The following is a 13,688-nucleotide window of genomic DNA, read 5'->3' on the forward strand; positions in this document are numbered from 1 at the left end:
AATTGAATCTCTTACTGCTCAGTAGGATTGTGTCTATATGGTGATTTACACAGTGGTGCGCTACCTGGAATAAGGTCAATCTTATGATCCTCAGGTCTAGATTGAGGTAGGCCAGGGGGTAAGTCTTCCATAAATCAGTCATCATAGGTAGCTAGAAAAGGATCCAAAGGCTCTTGCTTAGTTTTCTTAGTCTCAGGACTAGCCGCAATCTTATTGACCATAACCAGATATGTCTTCTCACGTTTGCGCAAAGCTCTTTTAGCTTGGGTATGTGACAATATAGGCCAATAGGGAAGATTCTTGTTGCATTCTAGAGTCATAGTCTCAATGCCTTGAGTCACAGTAATGGTGCGTTCAAGGTAATCAGGTTTCGCATTATGATCGATGCGCCAAGGCATCCCTAGAATGAGATCTTGCTCACGCAAAGGAGTGATTAAGAAATCACGGCTCTCAACTAATGGCCCTAAAGTCACCTCAAGATCCTTAACCATTTGCAAACAATTATAATTCGATCCTTGAAAAGCTGATTTGGCTTTATATTTTGTTTTGATGGTTACGAGCCCTAATTGTTTTGATGGTTACAAGCCCTAACTTTTCAACTAAATGTTGTGAAATGAAATCATGGGTGCTTCCATCATCAAATAAGACACTATGTTCTTTTTCGTGCAATAGTGTAGTCATATGTAACAAAGAAGTACGAAAATAAGATGCACTTTTACCTGAATAACACTTACCTGAAGGGGTGTAGTTGACATTTTTAGTGTCGCTGTTCTCATCCTTGCCCTCTTGCTTGAAAGATTTATCATGTGATCCATCATCAATGTAGTTAATCTGTGCGGAGTTGTTGCGCTGACTATTACCATTGGTACATCCATTGGTTCTCCCTCCATTGCCTCCATTGTTGTTGGTAGCATTCTTTGCTTGGGTACCTGTCTTGTGTGTAGCAAGTGGATTCTTTGGACATTCATAAGAGTAGTGTCCCTTCTCTTTGCATTCATTTGACAAGTTCTTTGGTCCTTTGATTAATACGTGACTTAGCAGGTTTCCAACTAGACTTACCATCATATCTACCAACTTTACCTCTTACACCCTCCTACTTGAAGTATGAAGTATGCTTCTTTGCTCGAGAGGTGTGAGTAGCAAAGCTTCTTCCCTGCTTTCTTTCTGACTCTAATGCCAAATCCATAGCATCATAAGTTGTAGATGGTCAAAGCATACGTACATCAGCACGAATAGTAGGATGTAAACCCTCAACAAAGGTACGACATTGCTCCTTGCAGGACACTTTCTCAATGGTTTGCAATTGAAGTAGAGAGGAAAGATATTTCTCGATGTATGCGTCCACACTCTCACTATCCAACTGCCTCAATCTTCACCATTGCCTATGAGTATCCTCTTCAAACTGTGTAGGTAGGAAGCGCTTCTTGATTTTATCTTTGAATACTTCCCATGTCTTTGGAACATGAGTGCTTTCGGCAACCACACTCCACCATCATTGTGCGTTGCTTGTCATGTGACTTGTAGCAAGTTATACCTTCTCGATCTCTTCGTACTGTTCTCCCAAAAAGTATTGATTGAAAGAACTAATCCACGCAAGTATAGCTTGTCCATCTCTTTTACCATCATATTTTGGAAAAGAAAAAGTTTTGCGATTAATCTTACCAGACTTCTTCTTATCACGAAGCTTGAGTGCTTTCAAGGTGGCCTTTCCCACATTGTCGTCATCACTGGACTCATGTGAAGGAGTAGTGTCATGATGTCGTCGTAGTGAAGTCTTCACATGTCGCTTCTTCTTCCTTTGATGTCTCGTCTTGCTTCTTCCACACTCACTATCATTGGTGTCTGATCATTTGCTGCTTTCACTTTTTTCATCATCTCTGTCCTTCATACACTTCTTTGTGACTTCAGTCATCTCTTTTAACACTCAATTTGCACGTTCTTCATTGGCTTTATGCATGTCGCACATGTTGCGCATGTACTCAAGTTCCTGCTCAAGGTCCCATGCATGATGTTTCCATGCATTCAGGGAATCTGATGCATGCATAGGTTCCTCGTCCTCAATTGATATAGCTGGCTTCCAAGTTGTCGTCACTTGGCATAGAGCATCTTCAACTTCTTGACATTGTTGCTTCTCATGCTGATAGCGTTCTCGCCATTCTTCCTCAGTATGTGTCATCGGTGTTGAACTTCTTATTAATCGATGGTGATCATTTTCCACATCCTCATCATGATGTAGATCTTCAGGATAACCTATCTTTAATGGAATACGCCTTCCAAACATAGTTAAGTATGTGCATGGTGCAAAGAAGAAATCACTGTGAAGGAAATACACACAAACACAAGACTTATCTCAATTCGGTTTCCAAGCTTTGAAAGCGGCTATTTGTCGAATAGTATCTATGTGGGCTCTCAAACTCGCACGATTCCAACAAGTGAATCCACGTTGCAAGGTACAAAGCAAAGCTCGTGTCCGATAGCACTTGTAGACTACCTCCTACTCTTGTGAACACTTGCTTTTGAGATTCTCCTCTTCCAAAATCCATTGGGTTGCTCCCTTGTTTGCACTTTTGCCTTGAAGGATATCTTTATGACTAGGAACTTCAAAGAATAGAGCAACAAAGTGACTTGATCTAGTGGATAGTCATCAATTATTAAGGGGAATTGAGCTAGAATAGTATCGGGATAGGGGACCTCCCGGGAAGTTTTAAGAGCAATCTCCCAAGGCTTCCTCACGCGCAGCCAATGGTGCCTTCAGTGCCAGGTATGCCAAGGACTATGCCTTGGTCGCCGCCTTTGTCGTACACTTGGAGGAGCTAAGGCACGAGTGTGCGTTCACAAGCTTCAACCTGTCTACATACGACCGACTTCTTTTGCTGCGATATTTTTTTTTCGCCACATGTTTTCCTGCCTACGAGCTATTCTGTGATGTTCACTTCCGCCGCTTCGAACTTCATTGCTCTCTTGTACGCGGTGTCCATGTGTCCGTAATCTGATGCGTGCTGCAGTTTCTTGTTCGAGGATGCGGGGTGCGTGTGCTTCTCATGCTATGGATGACAAAACCTTGGCTCTGATACCACTGTGATGGGAAACACTCCAGAACGTGCAAATCCTTGAAAACACAACAACTCTTCGAAAATACGCACAAACTCTCAAAACTCACAAACAGAAGAGACAAAACAAGCGTGCTGGATACAATCTCCCCCCATAGGAGTGGTGCTCTCCTTCGACCTCCTATGTATTTATGTATATTTCCCAAAAATCTTTCGAGCAAAAATCATACAAAGGCCTCTGTGCTTTCCTCCATGCACCCTTTTACAAAAAGCCCATCCACCTTCTAGAATAGCTGGCTTTTTATAAAAATAAAGTTTTTTCTAACTTTAGTTTATACACTTAGCCAAGCCACTCATATTCCAAATTTCAAATATGTACATAAGCTTTTGTAATATAAAAAAATTAGGCATAAGCCTTATTCATCCCCGCATCACTGGACTGTCTACATACGACCAACTTCTTTTGCTGCAATATTTTTTTTCCGCCGCATGTTTTCCTGCCTGCGAGCTGTTTTGCAATGTTCGCTTCTACTGCTTCGAACTTCATTGCGCTCTTGTACGCGGTGTTTGCATGTCTGCAATCTGATGCGTGCTGTGGTTTCTTGTTCGAGGACACGAGGTGCATGTGCTTCCCGTGCTATGGATGACAAAACCTTGGCCCTAATACCACTGTGACGGGAAACGCTCGCGAAACTTGCAAATCCTTGAAAAACTCATCAACACTCTTCGAAAATTTGTATATCCAACCATGTAGGAGCATACATGCATCACTATGGAATAGCGAGCATACATGCATCAACTGCGCGACAAAAATGCTGGATCTCACTAAACTAAATACTGAAGGATCAAATTAATGGGATAATTCCTATTCTCATAACAATCTTGCTGCATGGAGCTTCTTACACGGCCCTTTGGTGCTACACATCCCTTCATTGCATGGCTTGCACAGTGTTTTGCCCATGTGGTTCCCTTTGCGAGCTCGATGGATTCTTGCTTAGACGTAGTCTTTCGCTCCTTGGCCTCTAATGCTTTGGCTGCGGCCTTGACTAGCAATATATGAACTCTAGCCACACGTAACCTCCATTATGACACATTGACTTACAACGATGCATGCATTTAGTACTACCTTGCAAGTGTTTTGACTCAAAAGTCTCATCCCATTGGTCTGCCTCGTCTTTGTTGTCCTACAAACTCACTTGGCATGGCGACTAGGATGTCGATTGGGTACGCTTCTACTCCACAACATAAGCCTGTTAGGAATCCGTTATCGCGTAGAGCTTGCATCGAGTTTTGTACGTTGTTGCACTACAAGGGTGTCCTTTGGTTATTAATCTCACATCATAAGTATTTTGGGCTGGCTCTGGTGATCGTTTCTTAGTATGCCTCTTCCCATGTGCTATTCGATGCAGACCTCCATTAGCCCTGGCTTAGCCTTTGCGCATAGTAATCGGTGGTCGTTAGTAGTCATAGCACTAATATTGTGCTCCTTATAAACATTATGATGCCCTATGGGGGGTGCTAGCGGCAATCTATTCGCTGTATTTGCGACAATTAATTTATGCACACCCAGTTACAATAGCTTGCTATTATCTACATTAGATTTCTTTTGCTAGCTCCTACAACCACACACTTACACACACTGGAGGTGTCAAACTATTGCGCACAGCTAATCGAAGCCTTATAAATCTCTTAGGAGTCTTATCTCCACTCGTTGACATCTAGTGGTGAACCCCACTTTGATTCCTTCTATCCTCTCAGCTCGACATACATTGCAGTTTGAAGCTTCTTCAATATCCACTACTTAGAATTCATTGCCAACCTCGTTCACTAACTAGTATGTTGGATTCTTTGCATGAGAATCATCGATCTACTACAGGGCATAGGTATGTTGTCACTTTCAAGTTGTGGTAGCAAGGTAGGTGCCTACGTGGGCAGTCACTCACGTATGTCTAATAGAATGTATATGTCTTTATAGAACCTATGCACTCCTGTAACTCAATTTTTTCTGAACCTAATTTAGGCATTACTTACCTTTCTTTTTACCTTTACTTAGAATTTTCGCTCCAATATGTCTAATGTGGTCCCTGAATTGAATTTAAGTTTTGCATAACTTTTATAGTATGCCATATTGTAAATCTGGTTAATAGTAGAAGTTCCCTTGCAATATGTCTAATATTTTTTCTAAACTTTCCTTAAATGGCTTCAAATTTGTTTTTAAGTTAATTTATTTTCTTTTTCCAGCATTGGAATGCTACATCATTAGGTATATTTATTAAATAGAATTACTGTGCCTAGGATAAGTGTGCAACAATACATGGAGTTCTATTCAAACACCCATATTATTTTGTACACATTTCATCTTCAACGTTTGAATCTGGAAGGTCGTTTGGTTCATGGGTAAAAGCGATAACAAGCCAAGGTGAACAGGCATTACCTGTCTACCCACTTGAAACACTGATGTTCTAACACTTTGTTTCTCTTGGATGGCGGCAGGTAAGTTGACCCCGACCTCGGATCTCGGATTACTGGAAAGATTCAACATTTAAACTTTGTACTCCATATTGGTATTGAGAGACTAGTTGTTACCCCACATCTGAGGTGTATGAAATAATTTACTGGTTTAACAAGATTTCATTTGATTCTCTTTAGGTGATGGCCTAACTTCTATTTTATCCATTTTATGGGTTTTGCATCACTTAATCCAAATGATGGGATTAACCATATGGTTCTATATTGATGGGAGTATTAAATTTGAACACACACACACACACACATTCTTTCTTGACCTTTCACTCCCACCGAATTTACCCCTCTCTTCCTTTATACTCTCCATTTATCCTACCCCGCCCTCCCTCTCTCTCTCTGTCTCTCTCTCTCTCTCTCTCTCTCTCTCTTTGAACCCCTTCATTCTCATTCTTCTTCTTCCACCTCTCTCTTTGTTTCTTTCTCTAACCTCACCCTAATTTCTCTATTTTCCCCTTAAAGTTTCCTAATTCCTCTTAACTTTCCCTTTTTCCCCTCCTTTTTCCTAATTAGTCCCTAATTTCTTCATTTTTCCTCATTATTCCTCCCTAAGTTCTCCTCTCCCTAATCTAACTACTTCCCTAAACCACATTCTAAACTACTCCCTTAACTAAACCCCCTACTAACCTAACTAATCTACCTAACTACCCTCCCTCCTCCCCCCCAGCTACTCGTTTAGCTATGTTTTATCTGCTTCAACAGTCCCCTCCACTACATTACTCCTGACTACCGACTATTCCGAGACTGCAATACTATTTAAACCCCCTACCTTGCCGTAGCTCCAACTTGGTTTCTTACTACTACTCGTCGTCGTTGGCTATTGTGGATACAAGCTATGCTACTACTACCACTAAACATATCTATGCTACTCCTACCCATGGCACTTCAGTGATCTCACTACCTTGCGTTCTTAAACCGGTCGCTACCTATGGCTCCCTATTTACTCGTTTGCACCTTCTCATTCGGTTGTTTCCTTGCTCCACCTCGCCTAGTATTGATTGGTCCCGTCTCTCTATGGTGCCACCTCCCTGTCTTGCTCGTTAGCCTCGTCTTTCCATGCTCTTCCATTCCATCCCCTTGCCCACCCTCTACTCTCCTTCCTTGTGCTATCTTTGTCACTACCACCTTTTCACAGCGGCAGTGACCATGGTTCCTTAGATGCACATCCCAATTTTGTCACTTTTTTGGGCTTGTGTTCATTTCCTTCACCCGCCACATCATCATGCAAGTTATATTTCATCTCTCTCTCTCTCTCTCTCTCTCTCTCTCTCTCTCTCTCTCTCCCCCTCCTTCCTCTGAGACTTAAATTCATTTAATTTGTCTTTTCCTTTTTTATTTTTCCTTTCTTTGTTTTAACATTTTTACCCCTTTAATTTTATGGGTACAATTTTTTCTAATATTGATCCTCTTCTCCCTCTCAACTTTTATTTCTCTCCCCATTGAATCTTATGTTTATTCCCCTTCTAACCTTAACTCTTTTTTTTGTTTTTCTTTACTTTCTAATCTCTCTTTTTAATCATTAAAGCTCTACCTATCAATGTAGTATACTGCTCTCACTTGATTAACCCCATCCATTGCTCTAAAAGTCTAACCTACTACTCCATTACACTACTACATACACTATTATTACCCCTTTATTACTTCTTACTCTAGGACCCTTCCCTCACAAAGCTTTCCATACTATTTCTCTATCAACACTCCTAACCCAACCCTTTATTTAGAAACTCTAATTAGTCCTTCTTATTCGTCTATTTATTAATATAGCTTTTTTAACTATCTTCCCTCCCCTCACTAATGCTCTATTCTCCTAACCTTTCTAACCTTTCTAATTTGTTGACCCTAACTTCTCTAATTACTCATCTATTCCTTTACCACACATCCTTCATAGCCTTAAAAATCTACCTCACACTCATTTTTGGTCTTGTCCTTTTTTTTAAAATTCTATTTGTAAAGCTTAATTTTTACTTTTTTACTACCCCTTCTTTTTTATAAAATTCATTTTTCATAATATTCCACATACTTTCTTATTAAATTCATTAACCCCATTTTTTCCTTGCATACCTCTTCTTTCTCTCTCCATAATGCTCCCAATTTCATTACCTTTGTCCTACACTCTCCCACTAAAACTCACGGTTACCCCAAGCAACCTTTCATTCAAAAGTCTACATCAAGCTTGTTAAGTCTATGGCTAAGTTCTTATTTTTATTGTGACACCGATAACAAGGGAGGGGTGTTTATGACACCTATCCTCCCAACTAAGGTTTTAAGCAAGTTCTCACCGCGTTTTTCTTGTTGGATGGTGGTAAGTATACAAACTTCCCACTTCAATTAAAGTGATGCTTGTCACAACTTATCAAAGCTAATCTTTTTGTACATTTATGCATTCTACAAACTTTTTCATTAGATACAATAGTTTTCTATTTTGTTCTCATTACCAAAATTGTTTTCCTTTCACTATGAAATGGGGTTTTGTTGGGTCCACATGCACACACACACAAACACCACATAAAATTTTGAATAAACACTTACAATGTTAAGGAAAGAGACCTTAATTGGAAGGATCCAATTCATATTACAAGCCATGTACACGTGTTGGACCCTTTCCTTGATGCCCTTTTTGGCCAATGATACGAACTTTCCAATACTTTTGTTTGTTGGCTCTGCCCTTCCTAGAAACTTCGTGTGGACCTATTTTTTATGGTTGCATTGTAAACTAGGACACGATCTTGAACTCTTGAGGAGTAGCACCCTTCAAGTTGTGGAAAATTTACCATTGATCGGATATCTTTGGTTTGGGGGATGGGGAATGCTTCACCATGTCGAAATGGAGAGGACAATAAGAGGAGAAAGAGACCCTTCAGATGTGCACACTTTGGAAGAGGAGAAAGAGTATGTTTCACCTTGGAAGATGGCTTGGGTGCATGGGTATGGTTTGGGAGAGCTTTGGGAAGAATTTTGGATGTTTTGAATTTTTGGAGGGAAAAAGTGATGGTTGACCAAGAGAGGGAGTGGTTGACCAAGAGAGTGGTTGGGAGTGGGGCACAAAAGGACAAGTGAGGCATGTGGAGGGGGGGGAAAGGGGGGGGGGAGGGGGCAAGATGGGGCCTAGTGGTAGGGTGTGGGGATTGGAAAAGGTCTCTCCTCCAATGAGAGTCCTTTGAGGTTTCCTCCAAATGTTAAATGTTGGATCCTATTCATTGGTGAATGCCTAATTCTTTGGTTAGAGTATGGATTATCTCCTTAAGCAAAGGGCACTTTTTGACTCGAAATCTCCCTTAATGCATAAAACTTGTCAATTGATAAAAAGATTGAAAACAATCCCTATAATTAATCATATTTTGGCTAGCACCCAAGTCTACCAACCATAAAATGTGCTTCCATAAGTGCTCATGGATAGGGTACTCTTGAAAAAAAAAAAAGATCTTTATCAAATTATCAAGAGATTGTCATGATGAGAGGAAATCACCTATAAATTGTGTGGCTACACATGAGTGGACTATTTATGGGTGTCAAAAAATGGTATAAAATGGTTGTTTAAGCTATTGACGTCTTAGAAAACTCATTTAGAAACACATAGCTTGCGTGTACACAAAAACATTATCATTATAAGCTTTGTATTCATCATGAGTAGGCTACCTCAACATTACTTGATTGAGTGGCATTATAGAATGTACCTTGGACAATATTACCTTGATTTATCTTAAAACACTGATCATGCAACTTCTAGCCAATCACACCACAATAATGGCATTTCCACTTTTGGTATGCCTTCCCTATCATTTTGCCTAGCAGATTCTATTGTCACTAGCTCTTATTTGTGCATTAGAGAAACCTGCACTGATAATTTTGTGATCTTTGTACCATGGGAATGAATGCTTAGTCGTCGTTAACCTTTTACCCTCCATCTTTTGCTTCAAGCACGCGTTTGAATAGATCATCTCATTTTGAACAATTTTGTATCATAAATAAGCTCAAATGATAGGCATAAGTTTTTATTTCTACTACTTAACAATTGTTGGCAAAAAATCGTGTCTTGAATTTTTGTGAGATGAGTAGATTGCCCATCTCCCTGGTCTAGTTGTCATTTTACTTGCAACATTATGTTAGCATAGTATACAGGATACTAGCGAATTACTTTAGAACTAGTGAATGAATAGCTAAACATACCTACATTGTAAATTGCATGGTAGTTTTCCTTGTTAATCAGTTATGAATGAGAGAAAAGAACGTGAAGATAAAATCGGCATTTGACCTTCTTTGAGTATGGATGATAAAAAACCCCACAGATCATGCAACCACTCTAGGATAGAAGATGAGTGATGGACCACTCTTTGATCTTCTTGTCTTATGTGACAAGCTTACGTAATAGCATCAATAAACTTTTATGAGTAACTTTGATAAGTACACATGCACAATAATGGATGAAAAATTATGATGATCATTCAAGTACGGATGAATGATTATGGATGGTCAAAAAGTTACAATGCATAAAGCTGATGATGATGCAACCACTCTAGCATAGAAGGACTAGCAAAGACGAGTGATGGACCATTCTTTGATCTTCTCAGCTTATGTGACAAGCTTACACAACAACATCAATAACCTTTTACGAGCCCTTGCTCTAGTTATAGCATTTGTATTGTGAACTTGCATAAGCTCTTGTTGTCAACCTATGTCCTCTTTATCTATGTGGCATCACTTAGTATACAATTTTGCTATTATAAGGTTGATAATGTGTTGTGCCTCACCATCCATCTACTTGGAACCATTTCTACCTTAAAGAGAAAAAGCAAGCCACAACCACACATGGAAAGTCTATACTTTGTGGAAGTATATGTATGCTATATGCATGCTTAGTTAACCATATCAATCACTCTTGGTAGGGCAAGAAGAAGCAAAAACTACTAGTCCAAGCCTACTAAAAAATTAACATATAGCTTGTACAATTGTTCATGTCTCTATGCATCAACTCCTAGACATGATATTTGGACCACACCTAGGCTATCTTAAGGTGCGTACTCTACCACTTCATCCTATACAAGCTACGTGGAGCTATGTGCCTCCTCTTTGGAAAAATCTCCACGATGATAGAACTTTGAATTCTTGATGTTCTCTCTGTTCCACCTCCACAAGTTCACATATCCAGGTTCGTGATTGGGAAGCCCTGGCATGTAGGTTGTATAATACCGAAACTAATACTGCATCAACTTGTAAGAGATTGCTAGATACCCAAAGTATGTTTTGCTTTGATATCTAAATGCTATAAATAGACTAGAACCCTAAAAGGTGATTACACAAGCAATTACCTAATGTTCATTCATTATTACAACCCATATGGATTATCCAATCCATTGTGGGCAAAGATCACCATTCAAGTAGGTTGACCATTGTACCAAAGAAAAGCCAAATACTTGGACCATTGTGTTTATTAGGATTTCATCATTCACAAAATTTTCACAGTGAGGGAGCACCATTTTCGTAATTAATAAACATGACAATTTGTTATTATACATTTGAAAAGAGCATGGAGGTTGGGGCAAGCCTTTACTAATAAAAAACGTCAGTTTGTTGTAAATTGGTTGAGCAATGAAAATTACACCTGTTGCATGGTACAAAAAAGGCATAATATGAGCAACTATTTGACCCATGTAGCCCTAGAAACCTGTAGAATAATTCCAATTGCAAGTTCTTGGCCAGATAGTTCCCATTCCTCTCATGTCTTCATAATAGGCCAACTTTTTCGTTTATACCAGCCAAGAACGTTGGCATTCAAATCCTACAATCACATGGTGCAATGGGTTGCTTGCATTACAACCCCCAACATGAAATACTTAATATCTTGTACTCTTATGAGCTTTCCTATCATGCCATAAGACACAGAGAAATAAGCCAATTACTGTCAGTATGACTACCATAATATATTTTATAGCTCCAGTGTATACCCAAAATCATAGCCCATGGTTATCAAGCCTTGTTGCTTGTGACAGAAGATACTTACCGATCCCAGCACATGCATACAACTGCGATGACCTAGAACAAGAATATACTATAATGAGTAAGTAAATGTGTTTCAAAATAAAATGGGCTGCCAAACACCGAGTTAAGAAGGTCAACCGAGAGAAGCTTCCTGGAACATGCCACCTTAAAGCCAGGTTTGCTTGGCTGCACGTGAAGCTGAGAGGGTCAACCAAGAAAGTGTCCTAGACCATGTCAACTTAGGGGCGACTTGACAGGAACTGGCCAGGCCAGGCCGACAAGGGACCCTGGACAGGGAACAATGAACCTCACAACTACATAGGCTCAACTGGATAGTACATACGCAGCTTCCCAAACAGGGAGCCTGTTACAGTTTCCTTTCATTCTCGTTAACAGAACTCTGGAAGATCCAATAATAGTCTACTTTTCTCTTGATGCTCCTTCCTTAGTTGAGGTTTTAACAGAGTCCATTAGTCCATTATAGAACTATCTGCCCAGATATTTTAACCTCAGATCTGTGAATGCCCAGGTCTTTTGTGGGCCATCTCGGCTAGTATACCAACCAGACCATTACAAACGCTGAGCATCCAGTCCTGCATAACAATAAAACAGGATGCTTGCAAGTTCACAGCCCAAACATATACACAAAATTGGGTGTGAGCAAATCTTGCTCATATGCAAGACAAGTGGCAGCATTCTGATACGACAGTAGTATCAATGAAGCGAGCCAGAAGAAGAGAAAGGTCACATTGGCTTGGCATCTATTCAGTAAGCCAACAATGTTTTGTGGACCATCTCTATTCTCTAGCCTTGGCCTTGGGCAAAGCTACGCAAAGGACTGCAATTTATGCAGCATGACCTGGCATGTTGGGGGCCACCGACTGAAACTACCCTTGGTCATGGATTCAATTTGTTCATTCCATTTTCAATGGAAAACCTTCGATAAATCCTTCAGTACTCATGCAATGGGACCGTCAATCACTTTAGCCTGAAAGAACAGCTGGGACAAACAATAAATGTATTGATCTAACTTTTGAAGCTCCTGTAGAATGGGCTTGATGGAGGGGACCTCTCCCTTTTCCCCTTTGTAATCATGGCTTCCAAAAATGATACCTGAACACAAAGAACCAATTAAATTCAATTTCAAAGCAATTAAATTCAATTTCAAAGCATCAGCAAGTTCAATAAATTGCATCCAGCTTAGCCTTCAGACCAAAATATCAATACCAATCTGACAACTTGCATAAAGTCAAAAAATATGCACCTTCCTTTCAAGCTCCAAAACTCTTGTATCACTCTCTCTTTTTTGCTCCAAAGCCTGCATTATTGTTGCTTCCATCCACCTGTTCTCCATTTCCACCTGACAATCAGAAACAGATTGATTGATCAAATAACCTGAATCTTTGAGTACATTCAATCAGCAGATATAAAGATGCTAATAATTACAATTGCAAGCCAACAGGACATGTCGATTCCACCTAAAAGTTCTCAGACCTCTTAAAAGATGAACTTCAAAAGGGCTACTGCAAGCACATGAGAGGTTAGCAATCCAACAAGGACTTGGAAAAACAACATCAAATGGCCACATGTTCTCTCTAAAATGAGAAGCTCTCTCTTCCAAAACTAGATATGGAAGCAAAACTGACTCTAGCCTCACATTAAGTTTGCAAGAATTCATGCCACAGAAACATCCCTTTCACTCTGGTATATATCGGCACTAGAATTCCTCAGGGACCTGCCATTCCTTAGCCATACAGTAGACCAACAAATAAAGAGACTCTGTCAGCTTGACTTCTTTCCTATCTGTTCCTACGTGTGTATCTTTGGGGTTGCCATAGAAATGACAAGCTGAAGTGACAGCAGCAGAACTGAGGCAGAACAGGCAAAAGGGTGAGCATCTAAACTCAAATTTTCCAGTATTACATGCTCACTGTTCTGATCATGTCTTACTACATGTGTGAAAGGTAGGGGTGGAGTAGATCACCAGGTAACTGAGATAAATTTGAAGGTTTTTATGGGCACAAAGGAAACACCACCTTATCCCATTCTTTAGCAGAGAGAATGAGGTGTCTCCATAAAAGACCATAGCATAGATTACCAAACATGGTATGAAAGCCAACTCCAAAACAAAATAATCAA

The 13,688-nt window shown here is 40.0% G+C and overlaps 1 protein-coding gene across 2 annotated transcripts in view; it reads right to left on the reverse strand.

Annotated features, from left to right (window-relative positions):
* Positions 1–11,302: 11,302 nt before the first annotated feature.
* Positions 11,303–13,688, reverse strand: part of LOC147884277 (uncharacterized) — a 67,002-nt gene continuing 64,616 nt past the window's right edge. For both annotated transcript variants that reach the window (XM_087398444.1, XM_087398443.1), the window contains exons 5-6: positions 12,814–12,909; positions 11,303–12,662 (exon numbers count right to left, since the gene is read on the reverse strand). In XM_087398444.1, coding sequence (XP_087254570.1) covers positions 12,576–12,662; positions 12,814–12,909 — 183 coding nt within the window. In that variant the 3' untranslated portion in view covers positions 11,303–12,575. The remainder of the gene's footprint in view (positions 12,663–12,813; positions 12,910–13,688) is intronic.

This window comes from Dipteris shenzhenensis, chromosome 27, assembly GCF_047967505.1.
Source record: "Dipteris shenzhenensis isolate YYH24624 ecotype China chromosome 27, Dip_SZ_1.0, whole genome shotgun sequence".
NCBI classification, from domain to species: domain Eukaryota; kingdom Viridiplantae; phylum Streptophyta; class Polypodiopsida; order Gleicheniales; family Dipteridaceae; genus Dipteris; species Dipteris shenzhenensis.